General features: G+C 39.6%; 2 protein-coding genes and 1 long non-coding RNA gene across 4 annotated transcripts in view; 2 read left to right on the plus strand and 1 right to left on the minus strand.

Annotated features, from left to right (window-relative positions):
* RPRD1A (regulation of nuclear pre-mRNA domain containing 1A) overlaps positions 1-10,009 on the plus strand; it is a 42,348-nt gene extending 32,339 nt beyond the window's left edge. Inside the window, exon 7 of the mRNA XM_062610957.1 lies at positions 5,483-10,009. Within this exon, the coding sequence (XP_062466941.1) occupies positions 5,483-5,632 (150 nt within the window). The 3' untranslated portion in view covers positions 5,633-10,009. The remainder of the gene's footprint in view (positions 1-5,482) is intronic.
* Positions 10,010-12,735: 2,726 nt separating this feature from the next.
* Positions 12,736-18,439, minus strand: CUNH18orf21 (chromosome unknown C18orf21 homolog). 2 transcript variants are annotated; one of them, XM_062610960.1, is made up of 5 exons: positions 18,124-18,264; positions 17,838-17,860; positions 16,756-16,955; positions 13,349-13,557; positions 12,736-12,940 (listed from the first exon to the last, which is right to left on the minus strand). In XM_062610960.1, the coding sequence occupies exons 1-5, from the start codon at positions 18,201-18,203 to the stop codon at positions 12,775-12,777; spliced, it is 678 nt and encodes a 225-aa protein (XP_062466944.1). In that variant the 5' UTR covers positions 18,204-18,264; the 3' UTR covers positions 12,736-12,774. The 2 variants fall into 2 exon arrangements, with proteins under 2 accessions (XP_062466944.1, XP_062466943.1); XM_062610959.1 differs by lacking the exon at positions 17,838-17,860 and having other exon boundaries at positions 18,124-18,439.
* LOC134159715 (uncharacterized) overlaps positions 18,155-22,483 on the plus strand; it is an 83,730-nt gene continuing 79,401 nt past the window's right edge. Inside the window, exons 1-2 of the long non-coding RNA XR_009963270.1 lie at positions 18,155-18,244; positions 21,143-21,430. This is a non-coding gene — a long non-coding RNA (uncharacterized LOC134159715). The remainder of the gene's footprint in view (positions 18,245-21,142; positions 21,431-22,483) is intronic.

The raw sequence follows: 22,483 nt of genomic DNA on the forward strand, positions 1-22,483 counted from the left end.
CTGTTGCAATGGCCTGCGGGAAGAGTTGCGTGAAATGTGGAACGTGTGTCTGACGTACACAATTTTTACAGTTCCGCTGTTAGTTGAATCTGAAGACTTTACACAACGGTTCTTAAATACATTCTTCAAGTTGGTTTTTTTTTTATAATGGACCATCAAAATTCTTCATTCATAGATTCCTTTAAAATTGAACCCTGATATCTTTTAATTTATGTTTCCTTCAGATCATTTGTGAATAGGTGAAATCTTAAGCTATCATCTCTAAACCGGCAGCTATTTTTTAATTTTCTTATTTTCAAAACTGTTCTGCTTTATCCCTTGTGTGTCTGTACAGAGTATCAACTTAAATATCTGAGTGCAGTTGCTCAGAATTGTCCTCAAGTGCCTGATTGCTTATCATCAGAAGTTCTCCAAAACTTCATTCTGTCAGCCAAGATCTGAAACTTAATAATTCAGTGCAATTTAAGCATCTCTTGGAAGTGTGTAGCTTTGAGTTTATTAGGATGGCTAAATTTTCAACCAGATAAAAATGCTGTTATCAGATAATAAAACACAAGAAGACCAAATTTAAGCCCAAGCAGGCATCAGTTGTTAGAGCTGGTGCTCATATCTGCCATCCTTTAATCCTTTAAATGAAATCATCTTCCTATAGAGATTCTCTAATTAAATTAATATATTTTAAGTAGTAATTTATTTTATAAATTAATATTAATCACTGTGGACCTTCTATGATTTAATGGAAGTAAATATGAACTAAGTAAGCCTAGTAATACTCCTAGTAATTAAGCTTAGAAGTCCCTGTTTTCTTGAACTTTCCCAAATATTGACCAACTTTTTGCCAACACAATCTTCAAGAATAAAGCTAAGGGAAAGTTTTGAATAATAAAAAAAATAATCTTTAAAAATTACTTTGAGATGATGTAATTCATGTTCTTACTCAAAATATTCTGGAATAGGGAAATCCTTTCCGTCAGGATCATGCATTTTTGATATAGTAATGAAAACCAACCTGAATTTAATGGAATTGCAAGCCTTTGGAAACAATCTTACTTTAAATATGGTCATCAGAGATGTCTTAAAACATTACTATTTTCCATTAAGAGCTTCCCTGCTAGAGAGTTTTCCAGGTTGGGCTAAAGAAGACTTCTGCAATTGCAGATGTACACAGTTGTTCTCTAGGCCGACCATGGGCCAAGTACCTGGTAGAGCAGATAACTTCTTCCATGGGTGGGATGTCCATGGCTCCCATGAGTCTAAGCAATCAGGAGGTGGAAGCCGATGATTCTGACTGCAAAACTTGGACAAGTTCCCATGGAACTTGGCACCAGAGGCTAAAGAAAGGATCCAGGACTAGACATTACAGTAAAGAATGGAATAGATCAGCTGGCTGAGAAGAAAGGGAGTGACTGGGCAGAAAAGTGTAATGTCATGTAGGACTAAAATGAGAGGAATTTGAATTCCTTTGATCTGAGAGAATGGAAGCAAAAACTGGTTTGAGGTGATAGAGCAGATCTGGTTGAGATCTGATGGTGCTACATAGGCAGAGAAGAGAGACAAATTGAGTGTAGAACTGGGGAGAATTTTGACATAGCCAGAACTAAAGACAAAGTGCAGACCAGGATTGCAGAGGGAGGAATTCAGTTACTGAGCCAGAAAGGAAGGAAATGGGAACAGGTAGGCAACCCCCCCCCCCCAAACTGCTGTTGCATGTATGAATACAGACATAACAGGAGTATGAGAGGCATTGAACAGCCTTGCTAGTTAAAGAGGTTCGTTCTAAGAGCAGTGTTCAAGGAATGGAGATAGAGGCCAGGAGTCACGATTGGCATGAATGAGATTGGAGACCTATGTGTAGGCTGGAAGTAGCTGGACAAAGAAATTGCATTTTCAAGGATTGGGAAGAATAGTTTGTGACCACTGTGAAGAGCTTCAGATAGGGCATGTCCTGGTAAAATGCTTTGTTCCTATTTACTGCTGCTGTACTCAGGAATATCTGATTTGAAGATCTGCATTGTATTCCTGTCTGAACCAGAGCATAACAGTTGCTGGTGGACAAAATCACTTAATCAAGCTTTCCTATTGCTCTGCTGTACATTTTTTGCCATGCAGTATTTTAATGCATGCCATATCCTTAATGGTCATATGAGGTTTCAAAGTCATATTGATGTTCTAAGTGGAACATGTGAATTTCCAAGTTGTTTAAGCTATAGCTCTACAATAATTGCAGAAACTCTGTACTAAGATCTGTTTCAGCCTATTTCAATTGAAAGGGAAGCTATTCTCTGTAGTGCACAGCCTATTTTGCCTGCCCACGTTTTTATTATTCATAATGATTATAGTGTCTAATCAAAAATTATTTGGCTTTTTTGCCTGGTACTTACTTGATAGAGAATACTGTTAAACAAGGTGTGAGTACATGTTTTGTTAGCATTGCTTTCACAAAATATCCATATTCTATACTGTCAAGTAATGGAAACTGTAGTAATCAGTGGGATTCTAATGAGAAAAATGTTCTTCTAATTAGCTCATAAACCTACTCTTATGTCTGGAAGTACAAAAAATTACCACTGGAAAGTAGTGTTATCTTAGTCTGCTGAAGAAATTGAAGAGGCTTTTTATGCTGTACATCAGATTGCCCATATATCCCAAGAGTAAGATTCTCCACAGATAGCAAGCAATGCAAATTATGCTTGGTGTAGCAAAAGAAAACATCATACTTCCTGTCCTTTTCTGTTTGAAGTAAATAGCTTGGATCTTGCCTCATTTACACAGAGGTAATTTGAAGGGTATCTTAAAATCAACGTAATGAAAATGAAATTGAGGTTCTCCGTGAGGATTTCTGCAGTTTGAAGTGCCAACAATGTGGTTAAATTGTTACTCAGTTGTATAGTATACAGTGTTTCTCATGGAACAACAATATCAGAAATAACACCTAGATACCCCATTCCTGCTCCTCTGCTTTGTCACCCTCTTGCCTTATATGCTGAGGAAAATGGTTGTAGATACATGTTCATGCTATTATGATAAAATAATAAAGGCTGTGCATATAATGAGTATTGCTGATAATGAGTCCTTAGTGAGAAAAAGGAATCTGCTGTCAGTAATACTGATCAAGCTGATACTCACTAGGCAACAAGTTCCAGGCAAAATTTGTATGGAAAATGCTGCATGTCAGAAATGTGATGTTATTATGGAAAATATTTATTATCAGCTAAAGGGAATTTTAATGGTGCCGAGCAACTGGCAATCTAAGGTACATTTCAGCTTTTGGAGTGAGGTCTTGAGAGTATATAGCTGCTAGGTGTGATCTATGTGTATTTGCCTAGCATCGCACTTCAAGCTTCTGGAGGGATACTGATCTGTCATATTCTTCATTGACAGAATGAACTGAGTCAGGATTAAGTTGATTCAAACACCATTTACAAGAATTAACTGCTGGAATGATATTATAGTTAATTTCTTTTACTGATCTTGGACCTTTTGAGTGTTTTGATTCTGCTTTAGTTCTATTCATCCCCTTCTCTACAGCAGTATGTCTTTCAAAATGGAGGCCAGAAGCTTGCCTGAAGCCCTCATTGCCCAATGCTCAATCTCCAGCCATTTTACTTCTGAAAATAATGTGTCTGGTCTATTGCCAAATTGATCTTACTAAACAATTTCCTGTTACATTGAAATCTATGCCCTATTGTAATAGGAGCATATCTTTCTAATCTGGACCATAATAGTGAAAATGGCAAGAAGTATTCTTTTATTGGCTTTTTGCCTACTGGCAAACAGCTATGACTCTTGCACAGAATTAGTTCACTGAAGCCTCTGGATATTGCTGTAGTATTAGATATGAAACAGTAAAATATTTGTGGTCTCTGGGCACTACTGTTAAGGATACAGCATCAGGATACAACCCTTCTATTTCCACAGCCGTGTCCTGAAGTCACTTGCGTCAGAGAGAAGGTTTCTACCAAGTGTGAGCAGGTGACAGTTTTCCTAAGACCAAGCGACTTGCTGTTGTAAGACTTTTTTGGTCATCTGCATCATAACAGGAGCACTGCTTCGCTCTGTCTACTGTCACCAGGTGTTCACAGTTCTGCTGCCTAGGCATCCGTAGCACTTTCACTGTGTTTAGTACATCATAAGACTCTGAACTGTACTTCAAAAGTGGTATCGAGGAATTTATGATCCTCATTCAGGGGCACCTTTTTCTCTCTTTCTATGTAAAGATTCAATTTATTTATTCTATTTTTTTTTTAAACTATGCCTTGCCTTTTCATTAAGAATTTAAGATTCCGTGTAGTTCTCTTACTGCCATTGGTAAGATGGCTACACTGCTGCTAATAGGTACAGACTTTGTTTTTGTGTGTGTTGGACCTTGTCCAATAATCTTGATCATGCCTCTGGTATTTTACATTTGTACTACTGTTTTGGATTCTGCTACCAAAAGGTCATTTCATTGCCCTTCCTTTTTACTCCATGCTATTAACAGCATAGAAAAATGTTTAAACCTATGTTTAGACCTTGTAAATAGCATGATTATTACCTTTTATAGACATGTGCAAAGTGTTTTTATACTTGCTGGAACGTTCAAGCGTTTACTTTTGGCACTTGTACAGGATGTTGTAGGGTTTTTTCCCCACTATTTAGAAGTGGTTATAGTCATGAGATCTTTGTTATCAATGGGCTGATTATCCGAGTTGTTAAATATTGTTATTTCCAGCCATTCCAAGGCTGCAGCAAAACCTGCAGCTGCACTAGAAAGCATCTGCATTTGATGTGTTGTGAATTACAGTATATTTTCATGAAGTGCCTCTTTGCCTGCTAATGCTCTGTCTCTTCTGCTCTCCAAAAAAAGTGTGTTTCCAAGTTTTGAAATGTAAATATTTCCATAAATTGTACCCTATTCCTACATTTTGGAATAACTTTTCATTTTATGCAAGCTGGTATTCATTATGTCTCGTACTCTTAATAGGTGAGCACTAACTACATTCTAGTGCACTGGTTTATGGTCTTAAATATTTTATCATGTATAATGTTGTTTCATGTGAAGAGTGCCTCATAATCATTAAATATATGAATTATGAGTAGTTTGACCTGTATTCCAACACAATGTGAAATCCTAAGTTTCTGTGAGTGATAGCAAAGTACGTGTATCTATTATTCTTAATGCAGTTTTTAAGAATAATCCCATTCTACTAGTTGCATGGAGAAACACATGTAGTTGTGTTGACTGGGCTTCTCTTCCTTATTTGGCATTTATATACTTGCAATTCAAAGCAAAATAATTCCACAGCTATGCTTTCAAAGTCAGGTCCCAAGAAAATGCTGGTGCTGATTTCTCTGCCTCTCCTTCTCTGGGTTCTCACCTTTAAAAGGTTGTTAAATCATCTACCATTCAGAAGGAATGCTTTATTTGGAAAATATCAAGTACAGTAAGTAGCAGGGACGGTATTAGCAGAAAAGTCTCATGTTGAATTCTTCTGCATTGCAGGAGTACAAACGGAAGCTAGCCAGAGTGTCCCAGGTACGGAAAGAACTCAGATCACGCATCCAGAACCTGCCTGATCTCTCTCGACTTCCCAATGTCACAGGCAGCCACGTACACCTACCATTTGCAGGAGACATCTACAGTGATGATTGATTACAAGAACATCCTTCCATAACCTCTACTTTTCTGTGAAATGAGGGGTAGGTCTGACTGATTGGTACTCTTGTAGTAGTATTTTTGTATATTGTTGGAGAGTGTCAGTAAAAATACTCTAATAATTTATAAAAAATGGTTTAAAAAGTTGATTTGTTTACTATTTTATTGGCAAGTGAACATAAGGGTACATTTATAAAAGTGGCATCTGTGTCTATTACACTGAAGAATGGATAATTACCTTATCTTTTGTAAAGATTTTAGTTGGGTGCCCTGTAAAAAAACCTGTTAAGATTTTTCTTATGTACTCTGTATTTAATGTAGGTCAACATATAATCAACACATACTTCTAACTTGAGACATTTCAGTTGCTAGTGAGGGAGTTAAATGTGGAAATCACAAGGTTATGTTTGCAAGAAGGTTGATGCAATTTAGTTGAAAGTTAAAAGTGATCTTATTGTCCATTACATATAAATTACCCACTCTCAAAACAAGTCAGGTGGGGTTTTTTGAAACAATAGTTTGTAACCAATTTTGTATTGGAAAATATACATCATGTTACACTGAGCAGATCTTTACTCAAAATACTGCAATATTTTAGTATCATTTAAAGCTCTACATAAGAAACTGTACGACTGACCAGTTCAATTCGCTTTAGAAATTGTAACTTTTTACAGCCGCTTAGTTTCTAAATTGAGGGACCATTCATTTGTACTCTAATCCCTTTCTGCAACATTCATCTCCCTCTAAAAAGGTTAATCCGAGAAACATGAAGTCATTTTACAGCTTTAATTAAATTGAAAGGTCATTCTCCAAACTGTCCCAATTGTTAAATGCCCATTATTAACATTTGACAGTGCTGTGTACTACATGCAGCAACACAATGATACAGCCATACTATACATCATCTTTCACTGAGAAACCCTGGAGGCCTGTGTGGACTTCCAACCGCCACCTTGACCAGCTCTAGATTGAGAGATCTTGATTTTCTTTCGCACAGAACAGGAGAGACAATTCAGGCCTGTGTAAAAGTCAGACAGTGGAAAATTATTGCCCAATGTCTGTTTTTAGAAGTTTTTTGCATGGCTGGTATTTATACAAACCCCAAATGTGGTATTTATCTACAGGTAGCTGAATTTGTGTTATACTTGTTATACTATGCACCAGCTTTTAATTCACTTACAGATACAGACAGGAATCTAGCAGATTGCCAGCAACTTTAGGTTTTTCAGTCAATTAGAATTAGGCATGTAATTGTTGAGGAGTAGTTTTTTAAAAAGCCTACCCATACCGCTGGCATACAGATTATATCGTCTGTGTATTTAAGGATTGCAGTTTGTTCATGGGTTTGCACATAGCAGGCATTATTTTGCATCAGTTAAATTCACAGTTTACAAGTTTTAATACTCCCCCTCACATGAAAGCAGGTTTTTTTTAGAAAAATCTATTCTTCAAAACTCAAAACAATTCAAAATAATCCTGGAGCGATATTGTTGAAGATAGTGATCTGTCACTTGTTATTGACTTCTGCAGGGCTATTCGCTAGAGTGGAGAATAATCTTTCTCTTTAAAATAGATACACTTGACATAAGCACCTCAGTCCAGTTATCTTTTCTCATGGAAGTTGCCGTGAAATAGACCTCAGTTAAGTAGGACAAAACCACTAAAAGATAAAAAACAGGAGCTGTTGATTTAGCATTCATAGCATGCAATATAGAATACTGATTTCATCAAAAATTCTTACTGACAGGTAGGAATGCTGAAAATAGTTCATCAGAGCTCACTAGCTGTCCAAAGAATGTTAAGTTTTGAGTGCCAATTTTCCACTCCATAGGAAAAAAAGAGCCAACACTGTATAGAAATGTTGCTTCAGTTTAATGTGCAAAATTAAATAACACATGCTAGCATCTTTTCAGCATAGGTTCTTGGTAAGAAAATTAATGTTCGGGTACAATTTTATTTTTTAAATATTTCTGTTCTGTTACATTAAATTCCACTCATAAATTCCAAAAAACACGTACGTGCATTACAGTTGCAGTTAAACCTCAGCCTTGCTAAAGAATAGAGCCAAATTTGTGACATATCTTAAAACAGCATAATCTATTAAGACTTATAAAACAAGCAATAAGTCAAGAAGGATAAATAGTGAGTTCACAGTTGAATCCCATCCATAGAAAACTTAGATTAATTTGTAGCCAGTGGTGGTTATAAATGCAGTGGCATGGCTTGGTTAGAGTGTATACTTGGATACTCAAAACCATAGGGATTTGAGCTTAAACAGTCTTTTGGTACCATAATTAAAAATAAGTTGAATGATGAATTTCCTTGCTCTCTCAAGAGTATTAAAAAAGACATGACACTTACTTCACTAGACTTGTTTTTCCTATTCATAATTCTTAGTGATAATGTTGCTTATCTACAGATAATGTAGAACTGTTAAAAGAATGAGGAAAAATCTCAACTTCTTGATGTATATACAAGTTTTAATTTTGAGAGAGTGTTATTTTCTGGATATATTTTTCTTTATTTTACTGTGAAATTGTTTACTTCAAGGAGTATTTCATAGCTGGGATTTTGGAAATGATCCCTCACCATTTGTTTGGAAAAGAGGACTTGTGGAAGATAAAGGTCACTCTTACACCAAGTGTCATATATTAGTGGCTAAATGGTACGTTGTTTTCTATTTATATGGGAAAGGCATCAGGTATCAACTAGTTAGAAGATTTATATTGTAACTGTAATAGTATAGCAAGAGATAACATGGTACGATACAAATGCAGCCCTGTAGTGTCAAAAAAATACCTCCAAAATCTCAGGTTCTAAAGCTTAATGTTCGTACTTCTGATGTCTCAGGAAGAAAAGAGGCTGGGTGGGGAAAGGAGGGGTGCCTAAGAGCTGAAAAGGGGAACATGCTTGGGTGGAAATGAAAAGCAAAACAAATGTCAACTTTTGTCAAAACAGAAGTAACAGTGTGAAACTGGGCAGCGCAATAGTACTGCTCTGGGGCGTTACCACCCTGGGAAAGAGAATGTGAGGGTTCCCTGCCTGTCTCTTCTAACTTGGTCTGACAAACCAGAATGCCCACTTTACAAAAGGCACAATTGTAAAATATCTGAACATTTTTTCATCTAATAATAAAAGCATAATAATGAGATTATTTGCTTCACTGTATTGCACTTTTATTGAGCATTCTCTGAAAAAAAAAGCAGAGATTCCTGCAGCTCTTTACTATACAAGAATGCTTACATTGGAGGTCCCTGGGACTGCTTGTATATTCTAGTGTTTGCAGGCTTAAACTGTGTTTTTGCAGAATGTTTTGAAAGATATCAGGAACATTACCCCACTCCTGTGGTTTTAAAAATAAATGTGAAGTCCTTAGTTACAAAAATTTCCGTGCTTAGAAGTGGTGTTTCATTTGAAAATTAAACTCCAGCCTGCAGTAACATTAGCTTGTCTGTTTCACTCTGTTAATGTTTGTATTAATATTTCAAAACACCTCCATAAAGCCATAGCAGCCCAGCCCAAGCTACATGCCTGTTGTATTTTATCTGAGTAGTCTTCTGAATGTCAAATAGAGAGCTTTCATTGTGATAAAATTACATTCCTGTTTACCTGGAGTTTAAAAAGACAGTGCATTAGGACTTCTGCAGACTAATACTACTCTCACGAGTCAGTGGTAACTCAGTCTGGTACTTCATGTGGTGACTCAAAATACAGACATAGGATGCAGATGACCATGGAAGACATGGAAGTCATCCACAGGCTCAACTGGCCCTCTGCAGAAGGGTTGGATTTCAACCTTTTGAAATGTAAGTGAACAGACTCATGGGTGTGGGGTTTTTTTTTTCGGTGGAAAACATAGTGAACTAGAAAACCAGCATGTCTAAAATTTGACTGACATTTCTAAATATTTAGGCCAGTTCTGCTCATTACTCATGCATATAATCACAGTAGCTATTCCTGCAAGTAGAGGAAGCAGACTCAAATGTAGTGTCTGAAGTGGAATTTTTTTTAATGAATGACCAATTTTGTCTCGGCTTCTACTTCAGTGTGTCATTTATCTTGATTAAGTAGTAAATCTCTTCCATCTTGTTATTTAGAAATCTAATTCTGATTTCATCTTTACAGTATTTAAAGTATCCTACTGAGCATGATGTTTTTGTGGGAATTTGCAAAAGTTCAATAGCACTCGTTACTTGTTTGCAACAGAAATACTCATTTGTTAAAAGCTAACAAGAAAAGTTTGAAATGTAAAGATGTTTCATTATTGTGCTTTTCTGACAGAATGTGTAATACTTGTGTAATTTATGTCCTCAGAATAACACATGTATGTACGCTCTTTCGTATTTAATAGAATAAAATGTTGTTGTAAAAACATCTTTGAAATCATTGTTTATTGCAAACAACTCAAAGTCTGGGTGAAATTCTGGCCTCATCGAGATCAGTGAGACCATTTCCTTTCCCCAGAGCTGTCCTTCCAGCTCTTCAACCACAAACCAGTAATGCTGCATGGCAGAGGTTTGGTGGGGAGGCTCAGCCATAGCCAGTGGCAGCCAACAATTAACCTTTCACTGTTTCAGTGAGTACAGGGATGTGATGCATTCTGAAGGGAAGAACTCGTCACATGGGTATATGTAGGGTATATATGTGTATATATGTGTACATACATGCATCTGGTGTGTGTGTATGCATAAACCTATATACATCATATATAGATATGTATATACATAGATACCTATATATGTGTGTATCTCTATACATGTCTTTCAATACATTGATTCTGTGAAAGTCTAGTAACGAAGACTGCATTAGAGGCTTAGGAATAACACAAAAGCACTTCAGACAGAAAATACCAACACTACTTCTGCCCAACATTTTGAAGCACACTTGTAAACAAGGAATGGCACATACTGAATGAATCCCCCCTTGCCCTCCCCTGCCCGTTTTCACAATGAAGTCTGCTAGCTTGCAATAGTCTGATAGCAAGATCCCTTACAACAACATATCTAGACATGTCTGACAACTCTGGTAATTCCAAAGAAAAAGATGTTGTTTGGAGCATGACAAGACTCTGTCTACATTAACAAATAGTGCTTTATAATGGTAGTACACCTGGAGTGCAGAATGCCAGAAGCTCAGTGCCTGCCATCCACAATACGCTTTTTTTTTGGAGCTGTGTACCTCAGAGGAGCTCTCCTGTGGTCCTATGGATAGGTGGTGCCCATTAGCATCCGCAGCACGCTGGTTGTGTCCCAGATCATGTTTTTTATCCATTAGCTGTAGTTTTAACCAAAAGGAATGTCACTCACGTACTCTGAGGCCAGTTGGTATTGCATAAAAAGCACAGTAAACATGGACAATTGAGAGATCTGCTTAAAAAGCATACTCTTCATTTGAGCTAACACAGTAATGTTGGGCCACCTTAAAACACAGCAGATGCTCATGCTGGTTTCATGTAAACCTCACAGGAAGCACAGCAGTAATGTGTGTACTTCTAATAGGAAAACTTATTGCAAAACTTGTTTTTCAAATACTTCTGTATAGTCCGTATTTTCCATCAACAAGATGATTGAAATGTTTTTTCCAGAAGACCGCATCACAAACACAGCAACAACAGGAGAATTAATGCCGAGTTCTACATTGGAAAAGGCATAACTCTTAAGGTCTGTATGTTGATCAAATGAGTTATTTTGATCCTACACGTATGCAAGAAGCAATGACAGTGAACCTTTCAAAGTTATTGTGCAAGTGTACAGGAGATACAAAAAGGTTACATGCCAATCTTTGAGACTCTAAGTAGAATTTGCAGCAAACTCTTCTCCACTGCCCTGGATTGCTTTCAAGTCTGACAAGTCTTAATTTGCTGGCCCTATTTTGTAAGCAGTGTTCATTGAGTCTGAATACACTTAAAGGGACTATTCATTAGAACACAAAAATTTTTTTCTTTTTTTTTTTTACTGATTCTCTTTTCAGAGGGGAAATCTGAATGACCATTTGCAGAACTGTCACTGCAGACTATAGGCTATAAATTCAGTCCTGAATGGTGAATTTCTACTCTCCTTTCTCACCTTTGTGCCGAACTGAAAGTGTAAAATCTGGCAGTGGAGACTAGTTTAACCTTGACAATCATCTATTCGCATCAAAATACTTGGGTGCAATGAGATCACTACTGTTCATGGCAAACCTGCTTGTCCATATTGAAGGCCAGGAAGGAAGCAACTCTTATATTTAAGAAAGGTTCTCTCCTCAAGTCATTTCTGAACAAGACAGAAAGGACCCATTTTGGTAGCACCAGAGTAACTGGAAAAGAAGCATCCCCTCTGTTTTTTGACTGTGCCACTCTCATATCAGTTTCACATGAGGGTGCTGACAGCAGCCTACCCCAGAGCAGTCAGTCAGCATTGACAACATCCCACGTTAGGGTGTTGTTTTACAAGTTCTGCACTATCGTGATCTGCAGTCCAAATCACAGGGAAAATCCTTAAGAAAATGGAGAAACTTAATCTGGTGATACACTGGTTTAGTGCTCTCTGTATGAGTGCTGTTTTAAAGTGTAAATTATTTTGGAACCTTTGTAAAAGCTGTGTTAAAGGCTGTGCTTAAATTACCACAGGTAAATTAAAGACAGCAACACTACAGGACACTCCGTTAGACCCTTGAAAATATTGTACCTGCAGAAAGTGCCAGTGAAAGTGTTGTTTCACTTAAACATCCAAAGCAGGGATGAGGTCTTCTAAATTCTGCTGTGATGCATTACCTCAAAAACAGGGGGAAAGTGAGGTGGAGCAAACTGCAACCTTCACAGCCCCAAACTACTTTCAAGTCTGGCAACTGATGTGCTGGTTCTGACGGATCCAGTATTGCCAGTTTCCTCAAATGACAGATCCTGGCTTTCAATTCTTGGGCCATTAGAGATTGCAAAACATGTTCAAGATTCCCAAGTGTATCAGACTGGCTGATTTCTCACCTCCTTCTCGCAGACAACCAGTCCTCTCAGAGAGAGCTTGCTTTTAAAACACATGCCCTACCCTTTCTCGGGGTACATGCTGTTAGCTTGGGTTGTAAAGAAATCACTTTGTTGATTTACTAAAACTGAAACAATGTTATTGCTGTAATTTTTATTACTTTGAAATAACTTGTAACTAAAGTAAAGTCAAGAAGGTTTTCAAATATGCCTTCTGGCTTTTGTCTTTTTCTTCTAGTTCGAGCATCCGTTTCAGTTTAGAAAAGTGAAATTTGGAGTTTCGGGGAGTCCTGGAAGCAGAGCTGGAAGCAGAGCTGGTTGCTGCCCGTCCAGATACACATGTTCTGAAAAACAGAAGACTCAAATGTTTTAAAGATGAGGAATGAGAAGTAGCATAAAGTAACTATGAAAGTGCACATATATAATTTTAAAAAACCTGAACCTAAGTAGTGTATTTTCATGGGAAAGTCAGCAATCAGAAGCATAAATTTTTAATGCCAATTTTAAGCCAGACATTTCACATTCATGCCAAAACCAGAATTACACAGTCGCTTTTCATTAGAATCTTTGATTTTAAAGGTCGGAAAGCTAAAACTGATCTCCTTAATCAGACCACTGAAGAAAAATAGTTATCAATTTAAAGTTTATTAAGTGACTGATCTGAAATCAGTACATGACACTCATTCCCACAAGACATAACTAACACACTCTACTCAGCAAAACACCCCTTTAAATAGGAGAGAAACAGGTACCTGGGAAATGATGACGGACTGTTCCCTTTAGATCCCAACCTACTGCAGTTTACAGGTGTCACTTTGTTTGCAGACTGAGTTTTTACACCTGGTGTCCTCAGGGTAGATTTAGTACTTGGAGTGCCAGAATTTTGTGTCATGGTAGCCAGAAAATCCCTGCTTTTACCATAATGCCTTGTTGTTTTGTTGCATGATTTGCAAGTAACCAGCTATGGAGAGAAGAAAGGAAGTATCAACTAGTTCTTTCAGCCTTTCCACCTTTTATGTTACAAAGCCATTGTGAGAATTACCCAAACTATTCTCCAAATATCATGATACAAATTAAATATTAGCTTGAGTGAAACATGAGCTATTAAAAAGCAACACATACTCTACACCTAGCATTTTCATTCAGGCTTTGTAAGTCAAACACATCCTATGGGCTTATCTAGAAATGACTCCAATTCCCTAGCAACTAATGTCAGGAGACCCATACCTCTGAATGGAACATTGTACAGTGAAATACAGAAAATAATCCTGTCACAACAGAAAGATTAAACAGCACCTGAACTGGATAGAGGGTATCTTAAATATACATTAGTATTCATATTTTTCTAAAAACCCATGACATCCAGTGTAATCTAAATTCATTAACGTATTCTACCACTGATGAAGTTATATTACACACTTGCCAGGGAGTCTTAAGATAAAACACTTAAATTACCAAACTCTCAAAACCAGTCATCCACAACTAATAGCAACAAATCTTAGTGAACAAATAACTCTGAGTTACATTCTGAGTCCCTTTCTGTTTGCAGTGCAAAAATACTTGCTACAACAAAGGTTCTAAACAAAGGGCACTTTCTCTTCTCTTCTGTTTACTTCTAGGCTGCAGGGGACTTCGAGCAGCACAGTAAACTGCAGAGGTGCATCAGAACAGATAATGTCAGACAGCCACAGAGACCATCAGATATTCCTAACATCTATTACTGCCATGGCAACTACTCTTACAAAGAGACATGAGAGTAATATTGTGAGACAACTTTCTGAGGCACGCAATTACACTGACTGAAAAACACAGTCACGTGGTGTTTCTGGTTAAATTAACGTATTTCAAAGAACATCAAAAAATGTCTAAGCAGTTCTGAAACATCTATACCAAATCACTCATTTCAGTGTGCGTATTTCCCTAAATCCACATTGCTTAGAAAGAATTACATCTAAAAATTCCAAAATTAAATGTTTTCAGTTGTGTTGTGACGGTCTCTAGGTGTTATTTTGTCAGCCTAACAAACCGAAAAAGAGAAAGATCGTTAACTTATACAGCTCAGGTATTGATGTAATTTTCAGTTCTAAATGAAATTCAGATGGAAAAAAACCAAACAAAACAGCATCACATGATGATTTAGCACCCCACAGAATATAAATGGAGGCGAACACCTTATAATGCAGGAATTGATGAACTAATCATAGCACTGTCCCGCTAGTTTCCATTCCCTGAACTGCATATGCAGTTACCTCCAACAATTTTTAACAGCTCTGAAGTAGATCCTTTGTTATATGACTTTTCATGGCAGAAGTATTCTCAAATCAAGTTCTACTTGCTAAGAAAGGTATCAGAGGCACAATCTGTCACACTGTTGCTAGGTTTAAGTTTTTGGCCACACTCCAGATTTTCATTTTTGCAAGCCTCAGGTATTTGATTATAGGGATCTACATCACTGCTAGTTTTGAAAGCTGCCAGTTGCTGATAGCGTTTTAAATACTTAAAACCATAAATACTTAAATCATAACCCACAACGTAAACGCAAGCAGAACTGAGCAAAACACAAGTTTAGCAAACTGTAATTACATGCCAAGATTAGAGCATTAACCAGAGATTAAACAGGATCTATTTAAAACTGAATTTTAAACTATTCACATCAATGCTCAGTGTGTCCTACAAACTTCTCCAGCTACAGAATAAATCTAACAACCTACTATAATTCCACAGGACAATGTCCATCAGTTGTCTAAAGAGACAATTTTTAATGTATGCTAAACGTTTGTGATCCCAGAAAAATAAAGCAAAGATTCCAGCTTCTCAGATGCCCTTTCTGCTGCTCAACTATGATCTATAATTTGGAGAGAGCAGTAGCAAAGGCGCCTTTCTGGAGCACCTTATTCAGCCCCGACAGCTCAGAACCTCTGTGATATTTCCCCAGTTTAATTTTATGTTATTGACTCTAATAATTCTGGGTTCCACAGCTTTTACTCCCCAAACCAGCAGACTCTCATCTGAGAAAATGCCAAGTGTGCCAGCCAGCAACTGTCAGGCACAATACAGCGCTGTCCCATTTCTCAAAACATGCGTTCATATAACCCGTTTTAATAGTAGTGCATGGAGATTTAATACTAGATTAAATGTATACTATTATTCTTCAAATAATAGTAGTTAGTATGAAAAACAGTAATTAAATCTTACATTCTGGAGTGATTTTAGGCGGAAGAACTGAAACCTCAGGAGCAACATTAACTTGTTTAAATTACCTGCGTGGTTTGGTTTTGAAAGACTTCCTATAAACAGTAATAGACAAATGTAAAAAACTCAGCTTGTACAGAAGGTAACAATAATCTGCTGTAGCTGTGTCAGTCTACTGAAATAAATGAAGTAAAGCTCATTGAGCCGAAGTATTTTTACTGATAAAACTGAGGAAAAAAATTACAATCTATGAGTCACTCAAGCCCTTTAGAGCTGAAACAAAGGCAATAAATGGTCAAGCTATGCCTATTGGCAAAACCAGCCTGAATTCAGTCATGTTTTTCGTCTTAGGTATGTTTTGGGGTATTCAAAGCAATGGACTTCTAAAGATTCTAATGGATTTTAGGATGTACATTTAGCCTGTATTAAGGCTCTGCATCTTGCAGAGTTGAAAATTCATAGAAATTTAATAGAATTAATAGAAAAAAAAAGCAACAGGGAAAAACCTGGAACTTCTGCCATTTTTTGCAGTTATGCTGATGGTGGAAGCCAACAGCTTCCTGGCAGGAAAATATTACTTAATTTTCAGCAAGATGTTACATATCTGCAGACTCTCCACGCTGCTCTAAAGAGACCACAGGGCAGGCAGAGCTGTTTGTGCAGCTTCTCCGACATGTGGGATTGGCCTGGTTTTGTGGGGAGGGGAAGCTTACTGTTCTTTTGTGGGGAGGGGAAGCTTACTGTTCTTGTCAGTGTACTCATGATCTCCCTATTGTAGGGGGGGAGAGTCTAAGAATTTTGATTGTGAAGTTATCCCAAAAGAAAGGAAGAGTTACATGCTCCTGAAAGAAAAGAGAGAGATGTGTAGGTGTGCACTCATTTTCTAAGAGAAGGATTTCAGGGTTTCTGAAACTTCAGGTTTCAGGAAAATATCAGGTATTTGGCAGCACCAAGTAAATAGCCTTACCAGAACACTTCTTGACTCCCTGTACTTTTTCAGAAGCTTTGTCTGTTTCATATTAAGTTTGTGGTTCTTCGCCTCTCGTTTGAGAATCTTCTCTATCTGTGGGGTCGCTTTCATCTTTGGTTTGAGACGCACCCGTTGGCTATCAGGAAGCAGGAACTGGAAGCAGTAAGGACATACCCTTTCTAATCCATGTTCCTTACCTATGGATTAATAAAGGTAGACTTAAATTTACATGAAATAATTATGGTTTACAGGCAAACACAAAATGGTATATTCCTATTTTAACATTCTCTAGGTTGATATGATTTTATGTTTCAGGTACAACTAGAATGCAAGAGCACCAGTATATGCACCAGTATGTGCTCAGCTGAGCACAAGTCGTCATCCTAAATTACACAGTATGTAATTGCCAATTTTCCTGAGAAAAGATGCAATTCCTTCCTAAAAATCTTTCATGACAAAGGCTCACAATTCTGCAAGGAGCTCCATGCAGGCACATTCTCCTGCCAAATCAGTGACACCAAAGCCTCATAAAGTTGTCTGCCTAAGGGCAAGAAAAGGACAGCATCTCAGCCTGGGGTGGAGAAACACTCTGGGATAAATTTCAGACCTAACAGAATCATAGAATAGTTAGGGTTGGAAAGCACCTTAAGATCATCTAGTTCCATGGACAGTGACACCTTCCACTAGACCATGATGCCCAAGGCTCTGTCCAACCTATCCCTGAACTCTGCCAGTGATGGCGCATTTACCACTTCTTTGGGCAACCCGTTCCAGTGCCTCACCACCCTCACTGCAAAGAACTTCTTCCTTATATCTAATAATAGGGGGCACGCTCCTCATCTACCTTACTTTCTGCTGCCAGAGCTGTCTGTACCCGAGTATCCCTCTCCCAACCCCGAAGGTATCACCAGGACACCTGCCATTCCCACCGGCAGCCCCGAAGCGCATGCTGGGGCAGGGGGAAGGGGGAGATGAAGAAGAAAGGAAAGCCTGCTCTCTGCAGACCGCGCTGTCCCGCCGCGGCACAGCCGGGCAGCCCCCTCTCTCTCTCCTCCGCTGCGGACGGACCCCTCACTCGCCTCGAGCCTTGTGGAGCGTCCACCTGCGCGGGAGAAGGCAAGGCACAGCGTCACCACGCGTCACGTCGCGTCACGTCACGTCACGTCACGGTCAGCGGCCACGCGGCGGCGCGCCACGGCAGGCGCGAGGACACGGGGCGGGACTACCCACATGCGTCACCGGTTACCTCTGTTCCCACCCCCTCCAGCCTCGTTCCCTCGCCGCTTCGCTTTCCCCCTCCCGTCCCGTCCCGTCCCCTCCCCTCCCCTCCCCGCGGGTTGCCGCGTCACGGCGCGGGGTGCTTACAGCAGGAACCGCGCCTGTCCCGGGCAGGCGCCCGCCAGCTCCTCCGCTGCCACCTCTTGGAACCACCGCTGCCGCACCATACCGCCGAACGCCCGCCCCGCCGGAAGCCGCCGCTAGACAGGTCCGGCGGGCGGGGAGGGAAAGGGGAGGAAGGGGGGGGGAGGATGTGTAGCGTTTCGCCGAGGCCTGGCGGGTACTGCGGCCGCAACACCATGGTTCCGGGCTCGAGCGGGCCGGCGCTGCCCCTCTCTTTGGCCCGGTTGACGGGGAGGGGGAGCGGCCCTTGCTACGGGGCGAACCGGGAGGCGGTGGGGCAGCCGGGGGTGGGTTTCGCGCCCGGTCGTGGGGCATGTGCTGCCGGCGGCCGCTGGGGCGGCAGCAGCGTCCGTTTGGCTGTGAGGGACGGGGCGCGGGCGGCCCCGGTAGTTTGGAGGGCTGCGGAGAGTGGGGAGGGGAAAGAGGCGCCCGCCCCCTCGGCGTTGGCGCCCTATGGGAAACGGCTCCCGTGTTGCTGAGCCACTCGTGTCTTCAGGTGGTGAAAGTTATTTGTTTTTTTTCTGTCGGAAAGAAAACTTTCACCTCAGGGTAAAAAATTGGATGTCTTGTCAGGAGTTGTGAAAAACCCCATCCCGCAGCTCCGGAACCCCGCTCGATGGTCAAAAGTGCCGAACCTCAGTGATCTGCTCTATTTAGGTGCCCTCTGATGAATTTTGGCAACTCCATAATAATACCCGACTTGCTTGGACCATAAAGGGTTAATCTTTACGCACTGGGCCAAGCATGACAGGCAATGAACTGAGCTGTCTCCTACACATTGTGCTGTTTAGCAGGAGTAGACTAGGTGTCCCTGTAAACAAAGTAAAATAGAAAGGCGTCGGCCTTGGCCCTGTTGAGCAAACTGGTAAAACATTGGTAAAAGAGAGACGTTATCCATGAGTTTCAAGAAATTTAAATATATATATAGATATATAACTTTTAGGGGAAATTTTATGAATATGTGTGTATTATTGTTGTATAATGCCTGCTTCTGAGAACGCCAGGCAGTTTGGTGGAAGGATCCCCTGTGTCTCCAAGTGCTGCAATAAAGAATGCCTGCTTTCTAAGATTTGAACACGAGTCTGAGAGAGTGTTATTTACCGACTTTTACAGTATCAATGCTTTGCTTTATTATTCTGGATATGTGCTACTATTAAAAAGAAAAAACACCCTCAGCTTTTCAACGTTTGATGTGTGTTTTATTAATTCCCTCGGCCCCATTCATTTGCTAGACATTCTTCTTCTTTGATCTGTTGGTAATGGTGCTCATTTAGGAGAGGTATTCATCTGAGCAGGCTTCAATAGTCCATCAAGGAATTTGAATAAATATAATTATTTCTTATTTTCTAACATGGAGTAGCTGAGGGCATCAGGAGTAGAAAAGCATGCGAAGAATTGAATTTCTGGACTTTCTTTAATAAGAGAGCATTATAGTGCAGTCAATAAATCTGTGCTTATTAATGAAATGTTCATAATAGCTACAATTAGGGCCTCTGCTGACTTTATTTTTGAACTAAAAATGAGTTTTCCAAGGGACCCTCCAACATAACATTTTTTGTTGCCAGGTTGCTGGCGCTGTTGGTGATGGGGTTTGTATGAACTCTGTCTTTCCTGAGTGGGAGAGCAGGGATGTCACTTAACAGCTATTTAAAACACAACCAGTGTTTATCGGTCAGCAGAATTTTGGCAAAAGAGATATTCGCATTTACTAATAGTGGTGGGGAAAAAAACAGGTGTGTTTTTTTGCATACAAGTAAGCAACAGTAATTTCAACACTTTTTTTGGGGGGGTGGGTGGGCCTGTTTCTATCATTTGTTAACTATGTTTTCCCCATAGGAGAGTTGGTTGTAGAGGAGGAGGAATGCTGAGGCAGGATAGTGCCAGGTACTCTCCCAGCAAAAGAAAAACATGCTGGGGATTTTAGTATTGTTTAGAGCTGGGACCTGACCTCTCCCTGCCCCTAGGGGTGGTGCAGGTGGGCCACAGCACTTGCACCAGCACCTTGGGATAACTTACTTTTTGTGAGAGCAAGTGCCAGGGTGACTTGGTTAACAAGCACTGTACCATGCTAATTAAGCAGTAACTAATAAAAGGTAAAGGATGCGGTTTTATTCCCCCCCCCCCCCCGGTTTTCTTCCCCCCCCAGTCTCTTCCAGTCTCTCTGAATGCCTATGCATTTTTTATTCTTCTGTTCCTGGAATTATGCTGGGCAATTCTTTATGTTAGTTCACTGGTTTCTCTGTGCATTATAGATTATTTTTGTCCAGCAAGCAATGCACACACCACCTCTCAGTGCCATTTGTATACAGCGTGTCATGTGTGTTGTCCCCGTACCTGTCTCATAAGACAGGAAAGGCAGGAGCTGTGTTTCTCATTTTAAGTGTGGTGCTGAATATACAAAGCACATAAAACTCTAGAGACAAAGGGAAAATGAACAAGAAACCGTGGTCACTGATTCATGGCTCTGTGCGAGCCCCCTTCCGCAGAACTCCCATCAAAAGTCAGTATTTCTGTGCATCCAGTGCTGGCAGGGCCAGTCCTTTAAAACCAGATAGTCCTCAGCTTCCTGGTACAGTATTTACGACAGTGGTGGGGTGAGTTCGCCCACATTTCAAGGCAGAATGTGTTCATCTCTACTTTTTCCTGGCTTTTATTCACCAAAAAAACACATTAGCAGACCCGTGTTACTAGCTGCTTCCTGCTTCTGTTGCTTAGTGTTTTGTAGCTACCACGGCTGGCCAACAAGCCGTAAATCTTGCCTGGTGTTTTGTAACAAAGGAAAAAATAGAATGATTTGTGTTGACTTTTGGTCATCGTGTATCATTATTGATTTGAGGGCGGGCGGTGGAGGAAAGCATACTGTGTTATTTGTTGCTCGCCAGTTCTCCGGGAAGGCGGTGTTAGCAGGCAGTCAGTAGAGGGCAATAGAGAAATACAGTTTGTGGTACCTAAAGGATTTGAAGCACGGATTATGTGTTTACAGAAAAGAAAAAGAAGAAAAGAAGAGCCAGGAGGATAGGTTGTTCAGTTTACTACTGGAGACCTGACTGTGACAGACCACCAACACAAAATTTTCAAAGAGAGCAAAGACAACCTTCTGCAGCATGCACGACTCTCTCCTGTTTTCTTTGGAGTTATGCAGGATAACTTAGCCAGAACTTACTGATGACTGCATATTCAGTGGGTTTGGGAATGGACTGGGAGATGCGGGAAGGCACTCTTTGGGAGGAACAGAAGAGGAGGCATTTCAAAGATCCTGCAGGTGAATGAGGTGAGCAAACTCACAGCTTCTCTTTCAGATGAGATAATAGATGTCAGTCAGCTGTAGGAAAGTCATGAGCAAACTGAGCAAGTGATTGAAATTAAATGAGAATTCTGCTTTTTCAGGCATGCTGGTGCAAGACTAATTTTATCCTGGGGAAAAAAGAAAAAAATAAAAAGACCAGAAAGAGGATAGTGATGCTACAAGGATAAGCATTTCTAAGCATATGTTATTTTGGAGACAGGCTAAAGCTAGTGACTTGGGTTATGTGTAATATTTTGTATTAGAACTGTTTGAAACATGCTTATCATTTTAGAAGGTTTATGTGCTATAGCTTTGAGACTCTACAGATAAATATATAAAGAAGATGTGGCTAGTGTTGTTCCTTTCTTAGACGGGGATTTTTGCTAAGCTGTTAGACAAATGTGACTTGGAGGTTTGCAGAAATTTATTAAGAGATTTTGGATGCATGGTGGGAATGCCCCGAGATTCTTCAAAGGCTTTATTATCAGAGAGATACTGAGAAGTGATAACAAAGAATATAGCAATAACAAAAGGAGTTAATCCACAGAAATCAAGGGGTTGACAGAGGGCTGGGAAAGCAGAAAAAAAACCCAAGAGACTAAGTTAGAAAATAAGCATATGAAACACTTTTCTATTGCCAAGATTTCAGCTGGTGTCACCATAACACTTAGAAAATATCCTCAGGATGCTGGGAACCATTAAAGCAGTACAGATTATCAGAGGATAAACTTCCACTTCAGCTGTCACCAGTACCAGAGGTGACCAATAAGAAACGTTTGGGAAATAAAAGATGAAGAATTGAAGCATTGACATTCAGAGGATATCACAGAGAAAATGCAAGGATATCTAGAGGTCAGTCAGACAGTACCCATCTGAAACAAGGCAGGGTGATAAATAAAAGGAATAAATCATATTCTAAAAAATATGATATCTTTGAAAAGCTAATTGAAGGGAAAGTTATCTAGCGTTCCTCTTGAGCCTGGTTTTATTTTGTAAGTGGTATGATAGATAAGACCACTACACATTGAATTTTCTGTG

The sequence above is a fragment of the Pezoporus occidentalis genome, unplaced genomic scaffold (assembly GCF_034315485.1).
Source record: "Pezoporus occidentalis ecotype Australia unplaced genomic scaffold, CSIRO_AGI_Poc_V1 ctg15, whole genome shotgun sequence".
Taxonomy (NCBI): Eukaryota; Metazoa; Chordata; class Aves; order Psittaciformes; family Psittacidae; genus Pezoporus; species Pezoporus occidentalis.

Coding starts and splice junctions, on each gene's coding strand:
- CUNH18orf21 (XM_062610959.1), bottom strand. CDS start 18,337: ATGGTGTTGCGGCCGCAGTACCCGCCAGGCCTCGGCGAAACGCTACAC. Junction 13,558..16,755: donor GGGAGTCAAGAAGTGTTCTG/GTAAGGCTATTT, acceptor TTCTCTCCATAG/CTGGTTACTTGCAAATCATG. Junction 12,941..13,348: donor AGTCCGTCATCATTTCCCAG/GTACCTGTTTCT, acceptor TCTGTTTTTCAG/AACATGTGTATCTGGACGGG.